This window comes from Callionymus lyra, chromosome 15 (assembly GCF_982586985.1).
Source record: "Callionymus lyra chromosome 15, fCalLyr1.hap1.1, whole genome shotgun sequence".
NCBI classification, from domain to species: Eukaryota; Metazoa; Chordata; class Actinopteri; order Syngnathiformes; family Callionymidae; genus Callionymus; species Callionymus lyra.
The window spans coordinates 11,630,375-11,653,212 of NC_141832.1; the positions used below are offsets into that span (position 1 = coordinate 11,630,375).

Here is a 22,838-nt window from a genome sequence, read left to right on the forward strand (position 1 = left end):
CTTCCTCCTGTTTCTCTTAATCTTGATTCTCTTCTTGTTCCATTTCTTATTCCTTTCCTATTTTTCGCTGTCTTTATTTTTCTTCTTGTTTCTCTTTTTTTTAAATCTTTCTCATTGTTCTCTCCCTGTTGCTCTTCTATCATCTTCCTAGTCACTCCTACTCTTTATGTAAATTTAACACGTATGAACCACATTTGTTGCACAACAATACAATTCTAATACAATACAAAAAAATACTTTCACACTTCACTAGTGTACATGAAATCACAATTATGCGTTCGACCACAACATGTGCAACATTGCAGAAGTAAGAAGAAACAAGTTATTTCATATTTGTAACTTTTATTTTTTCTGGCATGTAAAGTACAAATAATTAAACAATTCCATGAAAAAGTCTTCAAGCGTCTTCAGCTGAAATCCCAGTAGTAAATATCCTAGACTAAACTGAAAGGTTTTTTTTATTTTTTTTCACTATTTGTGTAGTAATTTGATCGTTTGGTCATGTTTTGGAAGTGTAAGATTTTGTCTTTTGCTGCCGACGTCTGTGTCGGCAGATCTGTTTTGATCATTTTTCACCTCATTGATTTGTTCAACCATTCCAGGAAAATGTAAGAAAAACATCACTAAGTTACTGCGTCCCCTCTTCTAAATAAATAGACACAAAATACAGTTGGTTGAGAAACAGAAAGACCACTCGGGGCCCCTTCGACAAGCACAGAGACTCTTCAAGAACGCTTTCCTGTTGATTGGCTGACTCCCATTTTTTTTCTTTTTTTTTGTCATGGTTGTGTCCCAATTGCACAAATTGACATCGTAATGTTCTTGGAGAGACAGAACATTGGTGTGTGACTAGAACAGGAAAAGCATCTTGCCGCCTAACTCAGGATCCGCAATTGGTCCTTGATCCACTCGGGGAGGGGGGGGGGTGTGTGTCCTGCATCTTGGGGTTCACCGAGTGGTTTGAGAAAACAAGACTGTGATTATATTAAATAATTAAAAGATATTCATATAACAAGACAAACAGAACACAGGCAGTAAAGGCATAACATCTAGCACACAGCATGTATGTTTATACACTTCAATTAGTTAAATATAGCAGTGCATTCTTTGACTATGGAGAACATTTCCAAATCGTACTTCTAAAGCTGTTTTTTTCTATTTGTCCCCCTTTTTAAGAAAAGAACTGGTGTAACCACAATTTTGGCAAACTTAAAAATCTTTTTAAACTTGCAAATATAAGGAAATAAACCATAAATATACACAAAACATACTTTATACGAGGCAATAATAATAATCATAATAAATAGTTTTTAAGTTAACAATAAGTTAAAACTACAAGCTTAAAGTCGCCCAAATAATACAAGTTTGTCGGCGCTATTTTGAATTTTTTCTGTTTAAATTATTTTTATGTTGCAACAAAAGCTACCACAGACTTTTACAAACACAATCGAACACAGTTTGATTGAAATCAAAAGATCTAACTAAGTCTAAAATCTGCATACACCGTAAAAAACTGCAACTAATTAGATAATGAAAGAAAAGAAGAACAAACTGTACCCAATCGATGCAACCGAACATAATCTTGACCCATGTGTGTTCTCTATGGCAACATCAACAACACAAACACGCTAATTCAACATGTGAGTCCTGATATGTCAATGAAAGCAATAAATTACAGAAAAAGAAAAATGATATCTGAACTTGACATGGGCTGAAACTGATGATATCGTCGACAGTATTCCATTCAAAGAATTCCTCTGTTGTGCCAGATATGTAGTTTGTTCACTCCGGCTCGAGCACTTCTTTTTTTTTTATTATTATTATAAGGGGCTAAGGAAGTAATTCTGGATATTGATCGATCATTGCTCTTATCGCTTCACCTCTTCCCAATGAGCTTTTGTTCCTTTCACTGTTCCGCTAACCTTTTCAGTGTGACGTTTAATTACTTTTCTTTAAAAATATATATCATTTGTTCTCAGTCAATATAAAAACGAAGCACATTGCACTCACTGTTCCATAGGAAAGTATTTTTTTTTTTTGTATTTTTAAAATGATTATTGTTGCTCAAGCAGTGCAGTGGTACTGTTTCCTGCCATGGTCCGCGGTTCTCTACTGAGTCTAGACTGTAGGTGTAGAGTGTGCACTTCTTTTACCGACCTAAAATACCAGGATGAGTTTTTATTTCTGTGTGACCAGCTGTTAGCGGATGAAACGATGAAGTCATTTAAGTAATGCAATGTTTCTTTTAATTGGCCGTGAAACAAAATAGAGGGAGGGAAAGGGGGGGGGGGGGTTGATATAAATGTTTTGGAAGATAAATATTTTCTATGATATGCTCATTTTTTTAGTACATTTCTACACGAGATATGTGCGGCTAAAATTTGCTCGCAATCTTCAGCATTTGGTGTCGAGGATTAAATACTAACAAATGCGAATGTATATGCGCAACTTATATAGTTAAACAAAAAGAAAATGTCAGAGGGTCCATATTCAATAAATAACTTCATACAGCAGTTACTCCGGGAATAACAATATGTATAAGTCACCACAAAGCGATTCTTTGGCAAAAAAAGAGAAAATCTAATTTGTACGTAGAATCATGCTTTTTTTTTTATTTGCTGCAACGCCTATTTTGATCATGTTTTAGTTGTTTAGCATGAAGCCGTCTAGTGTCCGGAGCGTGTGCAAGCACTCCACCAGCACATCTTTTTTAAACGACTAATTGAGTTCACAACACTAGACTAAAGATGATATTTTTGCAATTGAATCTTTCAACTAGTTTTTTTTTCAGCTCCTGGGTCCCCTTTTCTAAATCCCCCACCCTTTACACCGCATGCCCAATCCACGCTCTTGCTCTACAAAGATCCAAGAGTTTCTTTGTTTTGTTTTTTCAGGTGAAGCCATGCCATGTCCCAATCGTTTTCCAAGCTAAAGAGTCTGTAAAAATTCAGCACAAGGTTCTTGTTCCGTTGTATGTATAAAAATAGATTTTCTAATGTAATCCTTTCAAAGAGGTCGTTCCTCTTTGGTGAACACAGCGTCGTTTAGAAAAGGCAAATACATATTGAATAAAGTTGACTGGTTATCCATTATAAGGTGCAGATGTTGACAGACATTAGCTCTCCCTACGGTGTAGCGTCAGTCCACAGACCTTAATCAAAAGGGCTATAAATATTGATCTTAGATATATTTTCTTTATCAGTTAACCGATCTGAGGAGCGAACAAATAGTTGCCGTTTTCTTCGAGAGAGAAGTTCAATAATTCTGGGTTGTCTATTGTTTATAATCATCGTGTTTTGTATCGATACACTTTGTCCAAAATGGAGTCTAGAAAAGACAACTGCCGGCAAAATATTAAAGCCGCACCAAGTAACAATCTCCAATTATTGTTATTATAATTTATATTTTCTGTGATATGAACAGTCATGACCTCTCGTCACTGCGACCAGCTACCCACGTGACCGTCAAACCGCTTTTGAGTCCCTTCCCATAATGCCTAGAGTACATAGGAGACTTTCCGAAGTTTCCAGGATGAAAAACTGACCCAAACAAGAACCCTTTTTTATCGTTTTAAAGATAAAAACGCCCATTACGAGCTGTGGTAGTTCTTTTTTGTTTGTTTTTTTTGTTTTTGCAACGTTGCAATTACACCGTTCTAACACTTGGTGGAGCCAGAAACAAACATGTACAATCGTCACGCTTTCAGGTCATCTCGCGATAAATAATGGCTTGAAGAAGCGAACTCAACGTAAAGTGACATCATAGTAGGGAGACTAGTTTGGTGCGACTGGACTATTGTTGCATGTGTTTAGAGATCATGCGATCTGTTTCGGAAACATTGAAGTCCGCTGTGGCTCGTGACGGTTTAGCCGTTAGCGGTGTAAGGCTGCCAGAAGCGAGAGAGGCTGCTTTGTACGGCCTCGGCGGACCAGTATTGATGAGATCGGCTAGATAAGGATGGGTCTGAGCTAACGTTCCGGGTAGAGAAACTGTCGTGACACACTTAGGCACCACCTAATGCAGGTCAGGAAACAGTAGTCAAAGTTTCTAGAAAATGCTTACATATTCGGCTATTATAACCACCTCATATATTGAATATATAGTTATATTTTAATAGATGTATATAAGAGAACACTGTTTTTTAATTTTCTTTGATCTTAAAAAAATCGCTGATTCAAAATGCCCGAGTGTAAAAAAAGTGACTACATCCTCCCCAGCGAGGTCACGGGAGAGGTGGTTGGGTTTTAAGAGTTTTTGGGTAAAATTGCACATATTAATTTTTGATCGCCTTTTTTTTTTGTTGAACTATTTGCCTGAATTCAATCACAAAACATTCTCTATCACATTCGTTAGACTGTCTCCTAAATAGATAGCTCTTACCCCCGCCCCCTGACACGCCCCCCCCCCCCCCCTTCTAATTCAATCCAGGCAAATATAAGGGAAGGACTAGCATGTCGTGTAAAGAGAAAAGAAGAAAACGTTGCTAGTGTGTGTTCTGGATATCTGACTTGTGTGGATGCTTATGTGTGTGTTTGTATTTTGGGTGTGTGAGAATGCATCAGAGAGAAAGTCCAGGCCCATAGAGTGATGGCGCAGAGGGAGCTCAGGTCGCTCTCGCGCAAGGTCGAAGAAGCATTAGCCGTCCGTCGCTCGCTCTCTCTCTCAGGCTTTGTGCTGCTTGCTGGTCTTGAAGGAGACCTGCAGCACGCGGTCGCCCAGGCGGTAGCCGTTTAGGCTGGCGATCGCCATGGCCGCCTCGTCGTAGTTGGTCATGGTGACGAAGCCGAAGCCCTTGCATTTGTTGGTGGTGAAGTCACGGATCACCTTGACGTTGGTGACGGCGCCGAAAGGCCCGAAGAGCTGCCACAGGACGCTCTCGTCCGCCTCGGGGGACAAGTTGTAGACGAAGATGCACCAGCCGGCGCCGGTGGGACCGGTGAGGTTGACGCCGGCCAGGCTGGTCATGCTGTCGATGGTGATGGGGGAGAACCTGGGGAAGAGAGAGGGAGAGCTACCATGGGTGTCATTCTGAAGTTCAACTGGTTTTAACATCCACTAGTCTAGACTGGGATGTGAGAAAAAAAATGATCGTAGCTGTACGAGGGGGGGGCGCCAGCCTCCGTACAGACTACCTAATGACACACACACACACATCTTTCTGCCGACCCAAAAGTCTCTGCAAGAATCACATGATGTTCAACTCAAAGGTATTGAACAAACACAGAAACCTAGAAAGCAAATTTTTTTCGGAATCAAATCATAGAGCAAACAGAGGAGACGCAAACGGAATCTGGAATGTCCATGCTGGTGAAAAAAAGGGGACATTAAAGCAACTGAAACTGACAATGTTAGTTCATAAACAAATACATACAATTCTTAATAAAAAGAATAAAAGGTTAAACAAAGCCATGCCAGAATACCCTGCTTGTTATTATTCTTAAGGATGCTTTTGTTACTTTTTTTGTTTTTTTTTAATCAGCAGTCGGTATTCCGGGCACTTTGTTTGAGGCTTTTTTTTTTTTGGATGGATGCTTTTTGAGAATACACCTTTTTTTTTGCATTTACCTCTTGACTCCGTAGCTGGCGTTTAGTAAATTGTCGAGTCTGCAACGCAAGAAAGAGAATGAAGGGGATGCAGAAGTTAGTGATTGTGATCTATACGAGCAAAACGGGGGGCTTTTCATTTCACATGTAGCTCCGTCACCTGCCGGCCTCTAGAGGGCATCCTTCATTGCAACATAGTGCCAAAACCAACACCCAACCAAAGACGGTTGGGGAAAAGATGCGTTTTTGTTGTTGTTTTTTTTTGTTTTTTAACTCAAATCTTCTATTCCCATGACATACTAATTTGGGCGTTGCATCACTTTAAAGAAATATCTTCTTGTCTTAAGAGTTTTATCTTCATAAACTGAAGGAGTTTTTTTTCTTTCAGTCCAGTTGCTTGAATGTTGCGATGCCTCTTAATGCATGGATGATAATTCTTGAACCAAGAATTATGAGGCTTTGAAAAATATTTGATCGTACTGGTAAAAATCTGGTTTTCCTTACATTGGTTTTGAGCTGTTATTTGGATCTGGTCCCTTTCCGAGTGAAGGGATCACGCTGCAGTTTAAAAGAAAGTCAGAGAGAAAGAGTGAGAGAGAGAGGGGTGGGTGGGGAATAGAGCCATGGTGCCAATTCTTGTCGTTTACTCGGCATCGGGTGGTAGCTCTGTTATTGTTAATGATGGAACAGTACAATCGACTTATGGAACTTAAAGCCACGTTAAAAAAAAGACGTTAGCACTTTTTTTTTTCTAATGCCAACATTTTGCTAAAGGAGTTCTCCACCAATTTATCCACCAACAATTGATCTTGAAACTATGTGCTTGTGGGTGGAACATTGCTTGTACTTGTTAAAAAGTGAAGCCCCAGTTATCGCTGGAATAGAGGTCCGATCGGTTGTTATATATATATATATATATACGATCGATGGAGTTCCCCTTTAGGCGGACAAAAGGAGGCAGCAAAGAACCTGTGATTGTCTTCTAGCGTCTCGGTTCAGGACTTGAGGTTAAAAAAAGGGGGAACTTGAAGCCAAGGTCAAGGGTGTGTACCTGAAACGCTGCGTCTGATGGTGGAGGGGGCCCGTGTAGCGGCGGGCGGCGGTCTGGTACAGCTGAGTCAGCAAGGCCTGGCCCGTCTTTTGGCTGGGGTTGTTGGCGAACTTGACCGTGATGGGCTCGGCGGCGCCCAGAGGCTTCTGTCCGTTCAGCCCCTTGATGGCTTCCTCCGCCTCGTTTCGCTTGTCAAACCGGATGAAGCCCACTCCTCGTGATATGCCTGCTCCGATTGAGAATACAGACCAATGTTACTACCTTGGCGTCGATGGCACCGCGGTCTTCGCCGTGTATATATATAGCTAGTTCAGAGGGGCCATCATCCTGGACGATGGTGCTGATCTGAATTAAGGCTATACCTGTGACTTGATCCACCAGGATGCGGGATGTGATGATGCGTCCGTACTGAGAGAAGAGCTGCTCCATGTCCTTCTGGCTCATGGTCTTCGGTAGTCCGCTGACGTAAAGGTTAGCGTCTCGGATGGAGGCCGAACTTGGCCGAGCGTACGATACCTGGAACGAAGAAAAAAAAAACACTCTTAACTTCAAAGTAAATTGATTTACTTGAATAATTTTTTACCTTTAAGACTAATAAATACAATGATGTCGGTATGCAAAAATTGTAAATTAATGTAAGAATATAATAACAGAGATCTTTACTCCTTTGTTGTTCTTGTTGTTGTTCTTTCTCTTTATTTCTCTAAGCTTTGGAACGATCTTCTTCTCTCTTTGCGCTTGATGGATCTACTGACTCCTTTAAGAAACATCTTAAGACGTTTCTTTTTGTTCAGGCTTTTCCTTGATTTTCTGGAACTCCTGTTGTGTTATCAGTTTTATCTTGACCTTTAAAGTATAAACTTTATTGAATATTGTTTTGATTGTTTAAGCGCTTTGTGACCCTGGTCTTGGAAAGCGCTATACAAATAAAAATTACTTACTTACTTACTTTGTTCTTGTTCTTATCTTTATTTTTACTTTTATGAATAATTGCTGTATTGCTGTGTCAAATTGGAAAAAACAACAATTTCCCTGAGGGATCAATAAAGTTCTACCTAACCTAACTACAATTCTAGAATTTTAAAAAAAGACCTTCCACATCACATATCTAACTCCTTTTATTTCAATCTTTTTTATTCACGCCTCCTCCCACACGTGTTATCAGCGGGCTGACCAAATATAAGATTCTTTTGATTCTTTTGTGCGTCTGCAGGAGCTCGTAAACAGAGATAGTCCGAGCGAGCGTATTGTTGTGCGGCGGAGAGACAGAGTGAGTGTTGTCTGAGATAGGCTCAACTGTTTTTTCTCTCTCCTCTTGCCTCGCTCCTTTGTTTGCATCCTCCCGGAGGTCACGGCTCGGCTGGCAAACGGCGAGAAGATTCATCACGAGACTCGCTCAACCTCGACGACTTGCGCCAGGAAAAGAAGTAAATCCTGTGATGGTAAAAATGAATAATCTGGCTTTCGATCGCCTCGTTTTTTTCTTTTCCAGACGAATACAGGTGTCGTGATTGTGTCGGACCTTTTTTTTTTTTGTGTGTGTGTGTCTACACAGAAGGACCGTGTGTGCGTCTGTGATTAGGGGCTTCTGGTCCACGGAGGGAGGGGGGGGGGGTGCGACGTTTGGGGAGCAGAGGCTGCCCTATAATTAACCCTCTCCCTGTCGCTCCCACAGTACAGATGGTGATCGAGGCCCATATGGCCTCTAATCCCATCAGTGAGCCGCCCACTGTCCCTTGTACCCCCCCTACCCCCCCAATAATGAAGCCCTCACCCCTCTGTACTTTCATATTTATCAGCCACATCACATTAAGTATATACTTTGTATAGTCCTCATGTCTTAAAATGCATCACCAAAAAATATATAAATATAGTTTGACACCTTTTGATCAATAATCCTGAGCGTTATCAGTCATAAGTCAGAACTCTCCAAACTCTCGTCACGACAAAAGGAGACCCCCCTAATTAGCCAGGGCCGTAAGCAGATGGGCTAACCTGGGCTGACCCCCCGTGCACCACAGTCAGGCATCCCTAATTACATTTCCATCACAAAAAACCTCTGCATGCTGTCCGCCCCTTGCTTTCTGACCTCCACACTCCCCGACTCCTTTCACCCCTTTTTCTCTCCAACGCCTTTTGTTAAGGTCTGCCTCTCCCTTCTGTTTCCTCCCCCCTACCCTATTTTTCAAGTCTGTCAACGAGCTCCGTCTTATTGAGAAGATAAAAAAAAAAAAAATCCACTTCCTTTTCCCTTTTGTTCGGGATGAAGGTGTTCTTACCTTGATTGTTTTCGTCTGCAGTTTCAGACCATTGAGCGTGTTGATGGCCTTGTCCGCGTCGTTGGGATCCACGTAGTTCACGAAACCGTACCCCAAACTCTGACCTGGAGATGGATTCACTTTTTTAAGTTTAAGATGTTAAGAAACTTTTCTTTTTTTTTTTTCGTTCACGATGAATATCCACCTGTGATTTTGTCCCGGACCAGCTTGCAGGACTCGATCTCGCCGATGCTGCCGAACAGGCTCTTGAACTCCTCCTGGGTCATGTTCTGAGGCAGGTAGTTGACTATCAGGTTGGTTTTGCTGTCGTCCGTGGAGCCATTGGTGCTAATGACTGGACCGTTGGGCAGGCTTGTTCCGCTCGGACCGTTGGACACCTGGGTTTCCATGGTGCTGATTATCTGCTGAGGAAGATGCCGGGATTAGATTCATGAACGTTTGCTGATTCCAAAAAAAAAAAAAATGCAGTCTGCGTTTTTGTTTTTTCCGTCGTGGCGCGGCTGCCAGAATCAAAAGGTCAGGAAGCAGCATTTCAAACAGAGACGGATAGACAGTCTAATTTATCACCCGCCCTCCCCCCACATCAGCAGCATCTTCCCTCCTCCCTCCGAGCTGCCTCTGGTCCTGCAGATGTCACGGTCCCTTTTTTCCTTGTTCCCCTCCCCCCTCCGTCCCCCTCCCCTCTTCCAGGGTCAAACACCATTACATCACGACAGAGTCCTGGATCATGGCGACGTGGCAGGGGTCAGCGAGGCGAGTAATAGTGAAAGTGCGTCAATAAGAAAAGGAAGATTATCACGTTGTAGGTGTTTGTTGAGGGACTTTGTTAAAGAGCCTTTGAGGGTTTGTTTGGATATGAAGACGTGGCTTTAGCTTTTCTTTGTCATACGTCCCTCTTGATGGACTGGAGTTTTCTGGACCAATGGACGGATCAGTTTGTATATTCATTCTAGTTAGAAGTTTGTTTGTTTATAACACCTTATTTTCACTCATAAAAATGAAATAATCCATCAAACGTTCACCATCATTCACTCAACAACTACTACTTTGTATAAGAAAACTGTTAAATCTATTTGGGGGAAATCAATCTTATTCTATATCATGCTCAACACCTTCTCAGAAAATGGCGTTTCAGTGGATGAATCGCGTCATAAAATACGTATTTGCGTTAATGTTTTTCACTGGTTGAAAAGCACTGGAGACTGGTGGGTGTGATCTGTGTCAACAAGGCTAAACGAGCCTCCCTTAAAGCCCCTGGGTTTTACGTGGCAGTTCAGCAAAACAAATACATTTCCATATTAAGTACATACGCGGTTTTATTTAGACACGCAAGGGCGGAAAAAAAAATCAACGAGACGACTTCGGCTTCATCTCCGTGTGTCATATCCTGAGCTCGGAATAGGTCTGTCTGACCTGCCTCTTCCCCGCATCAGTAACCTGCCTGTCTTGCTCTGAGCCTCACCTCCACCCTGGTTGCCGAGGCAACAGTACCCCAAAGACTGCATTGTTTCTAATGGCTGCACAGCCCTGCTACTTAAAGCACCGCGTGTCTGTGTGCATTAGCAGCAGATATGGAGGTCAGACTCCCTGCCTGGATTGATGTAGTATGGCTCTGCGATATCAGTAAGTCAAATTGAAGACGGCAACTGGGGAAAAAAAATGGAGCAGCGAGACGAGAGTTAAGAGGGTCTAAAAATAAAAGATACTTCAAACGGGCGTGTACGCAAAAACACAATCTGTCACATAAAGATCTTGAGATAAGAGCTCGGCGTTCACAAATCGTGATTGTTGACAAAAGAAGATATTACGTGACGCGTCCCACTAAGAGAGAGACGTGTCCCCAATATGGCAGAAATCATTTTGAAAGCAGAAGAAGGACGTATTAGGACGAATTTGACTCGCCAGCTGAGATAAGAGAGACGCACATCCCACTGGTGAATAGTGTGAAATTATATAATTTGCAAAAAAATAAAAAGAACCGGCCGCTGCTGACACAAGCTGCAACCAAAGTACGATTTACATATTAATAAGAGAGGAATTGTACACATCCAAGTGGAAGCTGGAATCTAAATAAGCCCCCAGCTCTTCATCAACATGAAAGATGTGTTTTGGAACAAAGAGCAGTTTCTAGTGGATCAAGCTGTGCCGTACCCTGACATTTCCTTCTATTTTTGGGGGAATCTTGTGAGATCTTTCTTAATATTTAATGCACTGCATCATCAGCAGCGCCTACGTGGTCGCCGACTTAGCACGCCAACCGCCTCAGCTTGAGCACATGAACCCAGACTCGCACGCAAACTGGAGTCCTGCCTCCTCTGCCAAGCACATGCACCACCTACGCCGTGCATTACAAAACACAAATGACACTTTCGTATATAGCCTGCTCTTTTATACATATATATATATAGATATATAGCGAGTAACTACGCCCGGGATCCCAATTATATTCTGCTCTAAATACAGTTCCGTGCTGGAGGCTGTATTGTACAGGAGATTTACAAGGTTACATCGCGAGTGTTTCTACAAAATATCTCCCTCACATTTCAACGTATATATATATATATATATATATATATATATATGAAGTTTGCAGGAGGCTTCGGTCTGAAGTGCAAATGAGCCTTCTAAATAACAGCGATTAGGGGATTATCCCAAACAAAGGGCATTAGGCACACTCTCCGCAGCTTAAAGGATCACAGTGGCAGCTGTAAAACAACAGGACGACAGGAGTCACGGCTCCTGTCACAGCCCGGACTGAGATTTAAACAAAAAAGAAAAAAAAAAAAGAAAGAAAGAAAGGTTTTTATCTTTGTGTTGAAAGGGAGCAGACTTGTGTGTCTTGTGCCACGGGAACTGTCCAGTGCTGAAAACAGGGAGTGGCCTTCGGACTGGGCCTTGAACGCACCACAGACAACAAGTCCATCTTTTTATTTTATTTTAATAAAATAAATCAACGTTGTTTAAATTAAAAGGCCCCTTAAATTCACGTTTTCTTGGGCTTTAAATGTGTCTTTTTTTTAAAAAGGCTCTGCTGGCATGTGTGAAGCTGTTTTTGCTGAATAAACGTATTGAGAGGGACAAACAAAAGAGCCACCCGTTCCTCCTCTTCTCGCTCGCAGAGGCAAAGACGACAGCACTATGAATATTAATGTCCACAGTGGCGCTTTGTGTCGTGGCCACAGGCTGCAGGACTCTCTCTACGGGAACAATGACTGCTACAGTCGCCATCACACGCTTACTATCACAGCATCTTTCTATTTTGTGTCGTCCCAAAAAACACACACACACACACGGAGGGAGAATCTTGTTCAATTAAATTGATGAATTCTGCCTTGTAAATAATTGAAAGAATGGATTATGTAACGTTTATTTACAGGGTTTAGTTGCTGATAATAACCCCTGGCCTGTTTTGTCCTTGGAATCGTGTAAGGTTGTCTGACTCAAGCCTTTTTTCTTTTTCTTTTTTTTTTTTATTTGTTGGCACTGCGGTACCGACCGTGGAGGACTGCGGACCATGTGGTGGCTCAGTGTGTGTGCGAGAGAGTGTGTGAGAGAGAGTTGGCCTGCCAGGGACAATGGGAGAGTTATTTAACCAACATTTGTCAGCTGGAGCGTGAATAACAGGATGAGCTCTGAGATTTGAAAGCGTCACCTCGATATTTTTAAAATTGATATTTTCAACACATTAAGCTACATTTTTGTTGTTGTCGATTCATCTTGTTCAATTGAAGCCGGTGGCGATTCTCTCGTGTGTGTCTGTGTGTGTGTGTGTGTGTGTTGTTGAAACCGAAAAAAAGGCTTTCGGGGCCTTGTCCGTCAGAGACACGCCCCAACTCCGCCGTGGGCTTTTCTTTTTTTTAAACGACCCACGGCTTCTACTATTTTCCCGAAAGGGACGCGAGCTCATGGCCATCTTGTCGGTCCTGATGCGAGAGAGAGAGAGAGCGAGCGAGAGAAGTCGGAAATAAAATGTCCGTGCGCGGCCTCGGAGGTTTCCAGCCCATTTACTCGCCCTCATCATCACCGCAACCCTGAGGAATTTAGACTTTGTCTGATTCAATGCAAACCAACGCACGCGTAATGCGCCCCCCCTTCCTCTTCCTCTTCCTCATCCTCCCCCCCTTCCCCTCCCTGAGTGACTCGACCCTTTTTTTCCTGTCTCTCTATGCCTCTCTCTCTCTCTCTCGTCTTGCTGGATGGATGCTGAGCCTCGGAGGCATCGTGTTTTGTCTCCAGCATCCTTCCATGCGCCAGGAGAGGCAGCCCTTCCTCCTCCTCCTCCCCCCACGCCGCTCTCTCATCACTATCCAACATCACCCCTCGACCGCGAAGGGATCCCGAGACCGTCACCGCTTTTCTTAGCTGCGACATTTTCTTTTTAAAGAAGCACTTCCGCCATCGCGTCCCCCTAATAATAATAATAAAAAAAGCCTCCATCGCTGCTGATACGACGCCCGGACGACCCTCCGCGTTTTCCTCTCGAAAAAGCGTCACATGTGTTGACAGTTAGCTACGGGGCTAAAGGAAGAATCAAAAATCATACGTACAGTAACCATTCTCGACGTGCACTGACAGATTTCTAGGTCCTTCCTTCCTCTTGAGTCTTTAGCAGGCGCGGAACAACGTCCAGCACCCCCCAAAAAAATCAAAAAAAGGGAAAAAAAAAGGAAAAAATCTGCTCTTCGCCAAGGGATCTCAGCCCGCCGAGATGGTAGGAGTCCTCTAAAGGATGAAAATGTGGATACAGGGGAGGGGGGGGGCTTCTTCTTCTGGATGGCGGCGGCGACGGCGGCGAAAAAAAGGTCGACGATGATGAGGGGAGAGCGTCGTCGTCTCCGAAAAAGCGACGTGGGCGATGGGTTTTCTAAAGTTGAAAAAAAAAAAAAAAAAAAAAAGAGAGAGACGAAGCAGTGATCCTCAGCAAGGGTGTGTCCGGGGGAGGGGAGTTCTGACTCTGCTGTGTTTTCGGAGTGTGTGTGGTGTGGTGCGGTGTGTGTGTGGATAATATCCCGACTCCTCTCTCAGGCTCCTTCTGTGCCTCTGCTGCAATGTTCTTCTTTTATGTGTCCTCCTGCTGCCGGAGCGAGCTGCTGATTGGCTAATTGTGCAGGGAGGGTACTACATGGCAGCCATTGCAATGCGCTCTTCTCCCATTATCCCCTTCAGGAGAGATCACCGAGAGCCCCCTCCTCCTCCTCCGTCTCTCCCCTCTCCCCCTCTCATATCCCTGCCCTTCCATCTCTCCACTCCCTCCTTGCTGCCCTTCCTTTCTTCCTGCCCCCCCCACCCAACCCTCCTCCTCACATGAGCAGTGAATAGAACTCCACCTGCACTTTCAGAACAGATGGGTGCAGCAGAAGACGGCTGACTCGTCGTCTCCGACTCCCCTACGCTTGGTTCTCTCTCGGCCCCTCTTCTTCTTCTCTGGTTTAAAAACACATTTTTCGATCCTCCAGCCCCTTGTCTTTGTCAAATAGAAGAAAAAAAAAAGCAAGCGTCACGAGAGAATCATCATTAGATTCAGAGTTCCTGGAGAACAAAAGGCTTTTTTTTTTTTGCTTCCGTCACCGGAGCGAGGAGGATGCTGCTGCGAGCACCTCTTCCCCGAGTCGGGCAGATGGTGAGATGCAGGGTCAGGTGCAGACACGGGAATAACAAATTAGACTGGGAGTGAAATTATTTATGTCTCGCTCTGTATCATAGGTCCACATGTCCGTGGACCGACTCCAAAAAATATATGTGTTTTCATCTACAGTACAGTTACAGGAAAACAACAGTCGAGATTTGTACCAGGAGTTTTAAATATTTATCAACGTACTTACTTGCTGGTTTATTCTTTAGAATGTTCATTTCAATTCTGGAATTGGGGCCCCTAGGTCCTTCACGTAGTTTTTTTTAAACTGTATTTTGTTGGCCCATGTAAGGCAAGAGGTGAATTAAAAAAAAGAGAATCATGTGGAATCATGTCGACCAACTTACAATTTAACTACAACTAACTACCAACATTTTTTATTAAGTATTATTCAATAACTTCTTGAACGTCTTTGTTTTCCCCTCCCTTGTCCTTCTTTTGTCCATTTGGTCCCTGACAGACTATTAAATATATACACAGTATAAATACATACATTTATTAGTCATTAATCAGTTACTATTAAGTCTTCATTTTAAAATGTAATTCCATATTTGCATGTTATTATATTTTTATTTTCAGAGACGTTGATTTTTGGCCTTTTTTACAAGTTTTTGTGGTAAAAATAGGTTGATTTCTACTTTTTTTTTTAGCCTCCAATAAAGTTTTAAACACTTGGGCAACAATTATTTGCGTTCACATTGTCCCGTCGGATGTCATACTTTAGTTTTCCGACATTATTTACCATTTTTTCTAGACGTTGATTTTTGGCCTTTTTTTGGTTTTTGTGGTAAATGTTTTTAATTTTTTCCAGCATATTTATTCAATATTTTTTCTTTGTGCTTTCTTCCATTTGTCTTGATGGACCCTCACAACATTTATTATGTGAGACCTCTTGTCTTTTTTTCTATCAATTCTTTATCACATTTTCTGGAGTTGTTTTCCTAAAGTTTCTCTCCATCATGATATTTTCTTTCAGAGATTTAAGAATTAAAGTCTAAATAGTGTCTTTAAACTATTTTAATTTAACTTTTAAACAACACATCACTCACCATACATAGTTAATGAAAACATTCCAGATGAAACTGCAGACCGAGGATCTCGTCACTCCTTCCTCATTATTGTATTTGCTTCATTAAATATCAATTAACCTTCACTTTTGACACACATTTCTCTCTTGTGTTTGTGACGTTTCATCCAATGAAATCCAGGCTTTTAGCTGCTTTTTTTACTTTTGCGCTTTCATACAAAGTGATTGACATTAATGTCAGCCGGCCTCTTATCACGGACCGTTTTATCTATTGTGTACGACGATGATGAAGATGAGATCCGACACAGCGAACGACATGACTTTAGCCATCATTTGACCTTTGACTGGTTATATTACTTCACTAATACTTCCGGATAATTGAGACTTGAGACATTTTTTTTTTTATTAAAGGAAAAGGGTTTTGTGTATCATGACTTCAAAGGTCACACAAAATCAAACTTATGTATCAGTATTCTGAGTATTTCTCGCACACATTTGGGGGGATGTTTTAAATGGGAACGATTCAAATATGGGTTACCAAGGGGTGAAAAAAACGCAGTTCATCAAGTGTCCACTAGGGGCTGGCTCCAGAGAGACAGGAAGTCATTTACACACCCAATTAAAAACATGACTTACAGCTTACAAAAACATAAATCCACATATATTCAGACACACACTTCCAGAAAATGATATTCCCACCTGAATTCCGCCTCTTGACCGAAATCTGCGAAATATCTTCACAGATACTACTTCAATATCGTACACAATCGTTGATAGAAACGCTACGGAAACGAAGACGTTGTCTTGGTCTGACGATGAAATTGTATTTTAGTTGTATCATATTTAACTAAAACCGCTTAAGATATGAGAGTTTCAGGATAGTTTTCTTATGTATTTAAAAAAAATGTTTTAAAGTAGCGACAGTCGCAATTACAACATGTTTGTTGTTGGTTTTTTTTATTTTTTATTAATGTTATAGCATCATGGATACATTTGAACGACTCAAATGAAATGCAACAAACATTTTTAATTTTTTATATAAAAAGAGTGTTGGTGGAAATAATAATAGGGAGAAAAAGGAATATAATCTTAAAAAAATGTATATATAAATAAACCAACAAAAAGGCAGGAAAAGACATTAAGTAGAAATAATGAAACCCTACAAGTATTGATTCATTCAAATCGAAATATCTTGTTTTTACGTAACGACTCTTACGTTGGAAGCAATAATGTCATCCTTTTTTTACCCAGAATCACCGATTTGGACGAATAACTTTTTCGACCACGTTGTCATAAACAACGTCTTGACTTGTGAATAAAGCTCGTGTCGATAATTCAAATCGAAGAAGTTCTAAAGAGAAAGTCAAAGTTTTTGCTTTGAAAAGTATCAGTATTTCAGTGGCTGAAACTGAAGTTTTCATGACTTGTCCAAAAACAAACTCTTCAGTCAATCAAGTGTGTGTTCTTCTGAAAGTGTCCGGCACTGGTCGGTTCTGTTGTGGACTATCACATCCATCCGGGCATATCCTCGGTCCTGAGGAGTTGATCCTCCTCCTGCCTCGGCCCACCTCCTCCTGGGTCCCTGACTGTGCTGAGTGCTCACTGAGACATGCTGTTTGGACTCATCTATAATGCATTCCCTGCCCCGGGACATTCATGTGTGACAAATGACCTATTTCTGCTCAGACCCCCAAAGGGCCTTAACCTGGAGGGGGGGATGTTGGTGCGTGGGTGCGTAAATCAGTGTTTGCTTAGTCTTTTTTTTGGAAGCGCTCGTCTACTGACGTGTGGACCGGATCACAAGAGTTAGACCGCAATATTGTCTGTTGACGAGACCGTCGACGTTCGTCATCTTCCCGCTGACCTTTAGATGGCCGCGGAGACGGAGAGATACTGCGAGGGAGGAAATAGTTTGTTTTTTTTTTATTATTGACACCGGCTCCTTGTCGTTTTATTGATCCGCGGTCGCACGCTTCCTATCACCCGATTCCATGATATCGCTGGGAACATAATCGGAAACGTATTGACTTACAGGGGCTTTAGCTGGATGGATGAGAACTTTAAATAACCTTTTCACTCTTTTATTATAAAAGCAAATGCAGCAAATAACAACGATGGGTTAGTTAAATAACATTTTATAACAAAGTTGGTGTGTAACCGTTTTATTATTGTCAAAATGCATTGAAAACGTATTTAAAATGATTGGATACATTGTATATATTTGTATTCTAGGTATTGAACAAGCGAAAGAAAATGTTTTTCTTGGATTAGTATTTTGAGTTTTTGTTTTGTTTTGTGTTTTCATTCGTTCAACCAATGCCTCTTCAACTTTTTTTCTAGTAGTGCTGCCCTTTGAACTTATCATTTATGCATTAATCCAATCTTTTTTTTTAACTTATTTTGCCTCACATCAGTATTTTTGTTCCCCTTTTTTTTTATTTTTCCTTTTCCGTCTATCAACTACAATAAATGAAATACCTTTAAAACATTTTAATCATTCATTTTCTTAAGCACAAACCATGATAGAATATATAAAGTTATTTTTGTTCTTTAAATATTGACCCAAAACCAAATACAGTTATATTTTTTACTAAGCATCATTGAAATATTGCAGTTTATATTTTCGTTGTTTTAATTTTAAGCTTTTAATTTAGATTAATAAGTTAATAAGTTGAAACTAAATGAAAGTACAGTTGTGGAAGAAGATGCTGTCATAATGGCACCTGAAGAAGAGCCAGTCGTTGCCATAAAACTAGCCGTGTGCGATGAAATCAATCTTTTTCACAAGCATGTGCTACTGTAGCCTCTGCTGTTGATTCCTGGACCTGGTCTTCTTTATTTGACTCACTTAACTCTTGACAAAAGAACCAGTGAAGAAAATACTTAGATAAATACTTAGACTAAAGATGTAGGATCTCAAGAGTCTGTATTTTGTTCCAACGTGCCACGTTATAATGGTACGAACACTATGATAAACTTGTCTAAAATTGGCTGATTTAATATGTATTTCCTGAAAAAAAAGCAAGATTTACTAACTTAATTTTACTTAATAGCAAATATCAAAATAATTCAACTTTTTTTTTAATAACATTTTCTAAATAATTATTTTATAAAGTACTAGTCTTGTTCCAAAATGGACTAACTGTCGTTTATTCAGCCTTTTTACAGTTGACACTGACCTTGTGAATTCTTCTTTGGATAATAATATCTATATGATTTGAAAACTCATGTTACAAGGACTTGAAAAAAATGTAATTTGTAAAAATTTTGAACGAAACAGTTGTGAAGAAATGTAGAAGATAGAAGTTCTACTTTAACTTGTACTAGAATAAAAACAGTTTTTCTGTCGTCTAAAACTGTTGTTTTACTCTCAGCTCATGAGCGCAACATGAATGCAGCCACTTTTAAACTATTATGACAAAACATGTTGTTTTTACTCTGTTATAAGCTGCATCTTAAAGCTGAAAGAACTGTTTAATTTATAGTTTTACATGTTTATAATGATAAAAAAAAACATTTAATTTTAGAAAAAGTAATTTTAATATGTTGGCAAAAACTGATGTAACAACAAAGAAAAATCTTAATTATAAAGTAACGATATTAGACATTATTATTACTTTTTTAATTTTTTTTTTAAAGAAGCCAAAGTGTTTATTCCTGTTTATTTTAGACACATTTTATTTGAGTATAAATCACAAAGGTCTGGACAAAACAATTTAAGGGATATGAAATACTGTGATTAAGGGTGTGTGCCAAAAAAGTTCACTGCACTTAAAATTTTGAGTGTGTCCCGATGAGCAGTGTGTGAAAATGTAGTGTGCAATGAGCGCTCAAATGGCCAGAAAAAATTGAGTGTGCATCAATGGACACTTTCCACCCTTAACCGCCGCCATTTTAGTGACGTCGATGACGCTAAACCGAAGTCTTCAGAGTAGATTCTGGTGTAAATGTCTCCAGAAAACACTACAAAACAACACAACAACTGTAATAACACAATAAAACACAACTTAATAAGTTGTTTCAATTGGCGAAAAACGCTGTCAAGTGTCGGCGATAGTGTTCCAACGACTGGTTGCGATCAGCGATAAAAAAAAGTAGTAGAAGAAGAAGTTGCACTAGAGTTTGATTTAAGACAGTACTACCCTGATGTAAATCTGCACACTGTACTGTAAGTGTACTGTAAACCAGCACATACGTCTATGAACAAGTTCTACTTTGGATTTAACTTGTCATTAAAAACAGTTTCAAGAGTAAAATCAACTTTTTTTCTACTCTAAAAACATGATATCGTTTCACTCCGAACTATTGAGGGGCCACGTCAATGTAGTCCGAGGGCTGCACGTGTATGAGGTGTCTATTCAGATGGATGGATATTTCCCGTGAACATGTTGCCACAGATTCTGTCTCTAAATATCATCATTTAGACAACGTGTACATCCGAGCGTCCCTTCACTCTCTCCCCAACGGCCAGATCCTGGACTCGGGCCTTCTCTGATGGTTTTTTCCCGTAATTGCCTTACATAAGGCTGAGCCTGGAGCTCGGCTGATATTAGCCCGGATGAATATTGCATGAGCAAAGCACTCGTTAAGCGTTAATAAGAGGATGGAGAGATGGTGCCCCGATGTCAGCCTTTCCCTTAGCTCCGCCCCCCTTGCCTTCTGCGAAGCCGTGACTCCAAACCGAGCCTCGGCAGGCGTTTGTTTTCTGGAGGACGAGGAGGAGGTGGTGGTGATGGTGGTTGTGTGTCGGTCTCTGTCATTAGGTGCTTGTGTTTTTTTTCCCCTCTTTGTTGTTCGGGTAAATGCGGCTCTCGTGACACAAAAGCGGCGCAGGTCCGTCCACTGACTCGACCCCACTTACGGTTCACACTTAATGCCGATAAATGGGCTTAATTGCGGACCCCTCATTAAAGACCCCCCCCTCCCTCCCCCCCGGCAGCTGAATCCTCCCTGTCGCCCAAGAGGGTATTTCAAGCACCCATTTCACGTGATTATATCAAAAAGGATCAAGTATTGCGACTAGTTAAAAGCTTTCTTTTTTTTTTTTGTTACTTCACTGATGATTTTTTTTTCCTCATTGTTCCGCCAGCGCTGATGAGCAGTGTTTTCAGCTGAGCTGGCACTTTTTTTCTCCTCGGAATGCTCCGCTGCCAACATGGAGTATTTTGGGAGAAATTAGAGCTCGGCTTTCACAGCCGTCAGCACGGATTTACATTACATATACATGAGAGCTGTTATGGAAGTGGGGAGGAAATGTTTGCCCTTCAGTCAGAAGCCTTTGGAGGTGAAATGTTTGCGTCTATATTTCATGAGCGACCACCAGTGGTTGATCCAGCAGTCGGTGTTGGATCCAGATCTGAACGTTGGATTTCAGCAGCAACTAAACGCTTTTAAGACCCAACGCCGGTGTATTTACGATCAAACGAACGCAATTTCTGGGTAAAACAAAAAAGAAATGTATCGATAATGAACAGTTGTAAGTAAGTAAGTAAGTAAGTAATTATTATTTGTATAGCGCTTTTCCAGACCAGGGTCACAAAGCGCTTAAACAATCAAAACAATATTCAATAAAGTATATACTTTAAAGATCAAGATAAAACTGATTGTATTAACTAAAACTCTCCAGTTAGATTTTTAAAAACACATTATCAACTTTCCTGTACTGTTTTTAATTAGGATTGAATTGACAATTGTAGTAATTTCAAGCTTTCAGTCTTGGATATTAAAGATACATAAGTAAGTAAGTAAGTAATTTTTATTTATATAGCGCTTTTCCAGACCAGGGTCACAAAGCGCTTAAACAATCAAAACAATATTCAACAAAGTATATACTTTAAAAGTATAATACCTTATAAAACCCAAGGATGTAGCAATTAATAGTTTCAATCTAATGGTTGCAAACTTTCAATTTAAAGCTCCACAGGAGTCCAGTTCTCTTGAGGTTTCTGCCTCAGAGAGAAAAAAAATAGATGCCACCTCAATATACTTGTAGAGCAACTCAACGACAAAATAAAAGTGAATTAAAGAGAAAATTATTATAGTTGTTAGTCAATATAATTGAATTAATGATGGATTAAGTTAGAATATAATTGGTTTAGCTTTTATTTATGCAGATTTCTTCTATTAAACTTGACCCATCTCCACAAAAATGGTATTTAAATGAGACAAAAGAAGGATAAATAGAATAACATCTAATGTTTTTGTTCAATAACAAAGGTTTGCAACGCTTCTGTTCAGACTTCTGCGCGCAGGTTTGAACGATAGTTTGTACCTGAAGAACTTGAAATTCTAAAAAAAGTTGTTGATAGAGATTAATATTTGCTTCTCACAATAATAATACTAAAAAACATAGTCTAATTGTATTTATAGTAAATCCACCCGACCCAATACAAGAAGGATGGTTCTTTAACGTTATCATTTTAGTCATGGGGAAGAAAAAAGAAGTAACACCATAAACACTGGTATAACAAGTGCATTTAAGATGCTGCAAGGTTTATTTCAATTAATATTTATAGAAATAATGAATCAAAACGAGATTATGTAGCTTTATATCACGAGCCAGAGACGGACGGTTCAGCACTTTAGCTGCGCCAGTCTTGAAAAATAAGTTTCAACTAAAGATCCAAACAAAATTTTTCCCATAATTACATTTATTTTTTTCCCAAGCAAAGGTACAGATTTATACTTAGTGGTTCATGCGAAAAGTAAAGAGCTGTCATTGTGAAAAACGATGTCGCCTTTCTTTTTGTGCCTTGATTTACGTTCCCATTTAGTAGTGAAATGTTTATTTTTTAAAGTGGAAATTCTGAGTAATATTAGTGTTTGGAATTTGTGCGTATAACCCTTTTTTTTTGTACTACACACAGGCTTAATGTCATATTGACTGACCTTTAGATGAAACAGTAAAACATAAATCATATAGAGTTTGTGTTTAACTATTTTCACTGGTTTAAAGGTTGTTTTTTTGAGGAGAAATTGAACGAAATGAGTCACTGGTTAATGTTACAGAAGGAAATACCATATTTTTTTTCAAGTACAACCCATTTGTATGGAGATAATCAATGGAACATAAATTAAATAATTATATGTCTTTGAAGATGGTCACCAGTGGTTGCAATTTCTACTCCCTGATCATCCAAACGTGATCCTTTCTTCGCTAATTTTCCTAAAACGCCGTCGACGCTTCGCTGAATTCTTCTCGTTTCTCGCTTGATCTCCTCCCATGATTTCCTCCGTGTTGTATCAAGTGGCGTGCCTGTTGCCTTGTGGTGATGTAGCGGTCGTGTGTGTGTGTGTGTGTGTGTG

At 40.4% G+C, this 22,838-nt stretch overlaps 1 protein-coding gene across 10 annotated transcripts; it reads right to left on the bottom strand.

The window, feature by feature from the left end:
• Nucleotides 1-520: 520 nt before the first annotated feature.
• elavl3 (ELAV like neuron-specific RNA binding protein 3) lies at nt 521-14,069 on the bottom strand. Of its 10 annotated transcripts, none has more exons than XM_087809784.1 (8): nt 13,422-14,069; nt 9,059-9,275; nt 8,875-8,978; nt 6,958-7,111; nt 6,596-6,821; nt 6,049-6,102; nt 5,566-5,604; nt 521-5,011 (listed from the first exon to the last, which is right to left on the bottom strand). In XM_087809784.1, the coding sequence occupies exons 1-8, from the start codon at nt 13,428-13,430 to the stop codon at nt 4,663-4,665; spliced, it is 1,152 nt and encodes a 383-aa protein (XP_087665910.1). In that variant the 5' UTR covers nt 13,431-14,069; the 3' UTR covers nt 521-4,662. The 10 variants fall into 10 exon arrangements, with proteins under 10 accessions (XP_087665910.1, XP_087665909.1, XP_087665911.1 ...); XM_087809783.1 differs by having other exon boundaries at nt 6,596-6,824; XM_087809785.1 differs by having other exon boundaries at nt 521-4,990; nt 6,596-6,824; nt 13,422-14,067.
• Nucleotides 14,070-22,838: the final 8,769 nt, after the last annotated feature.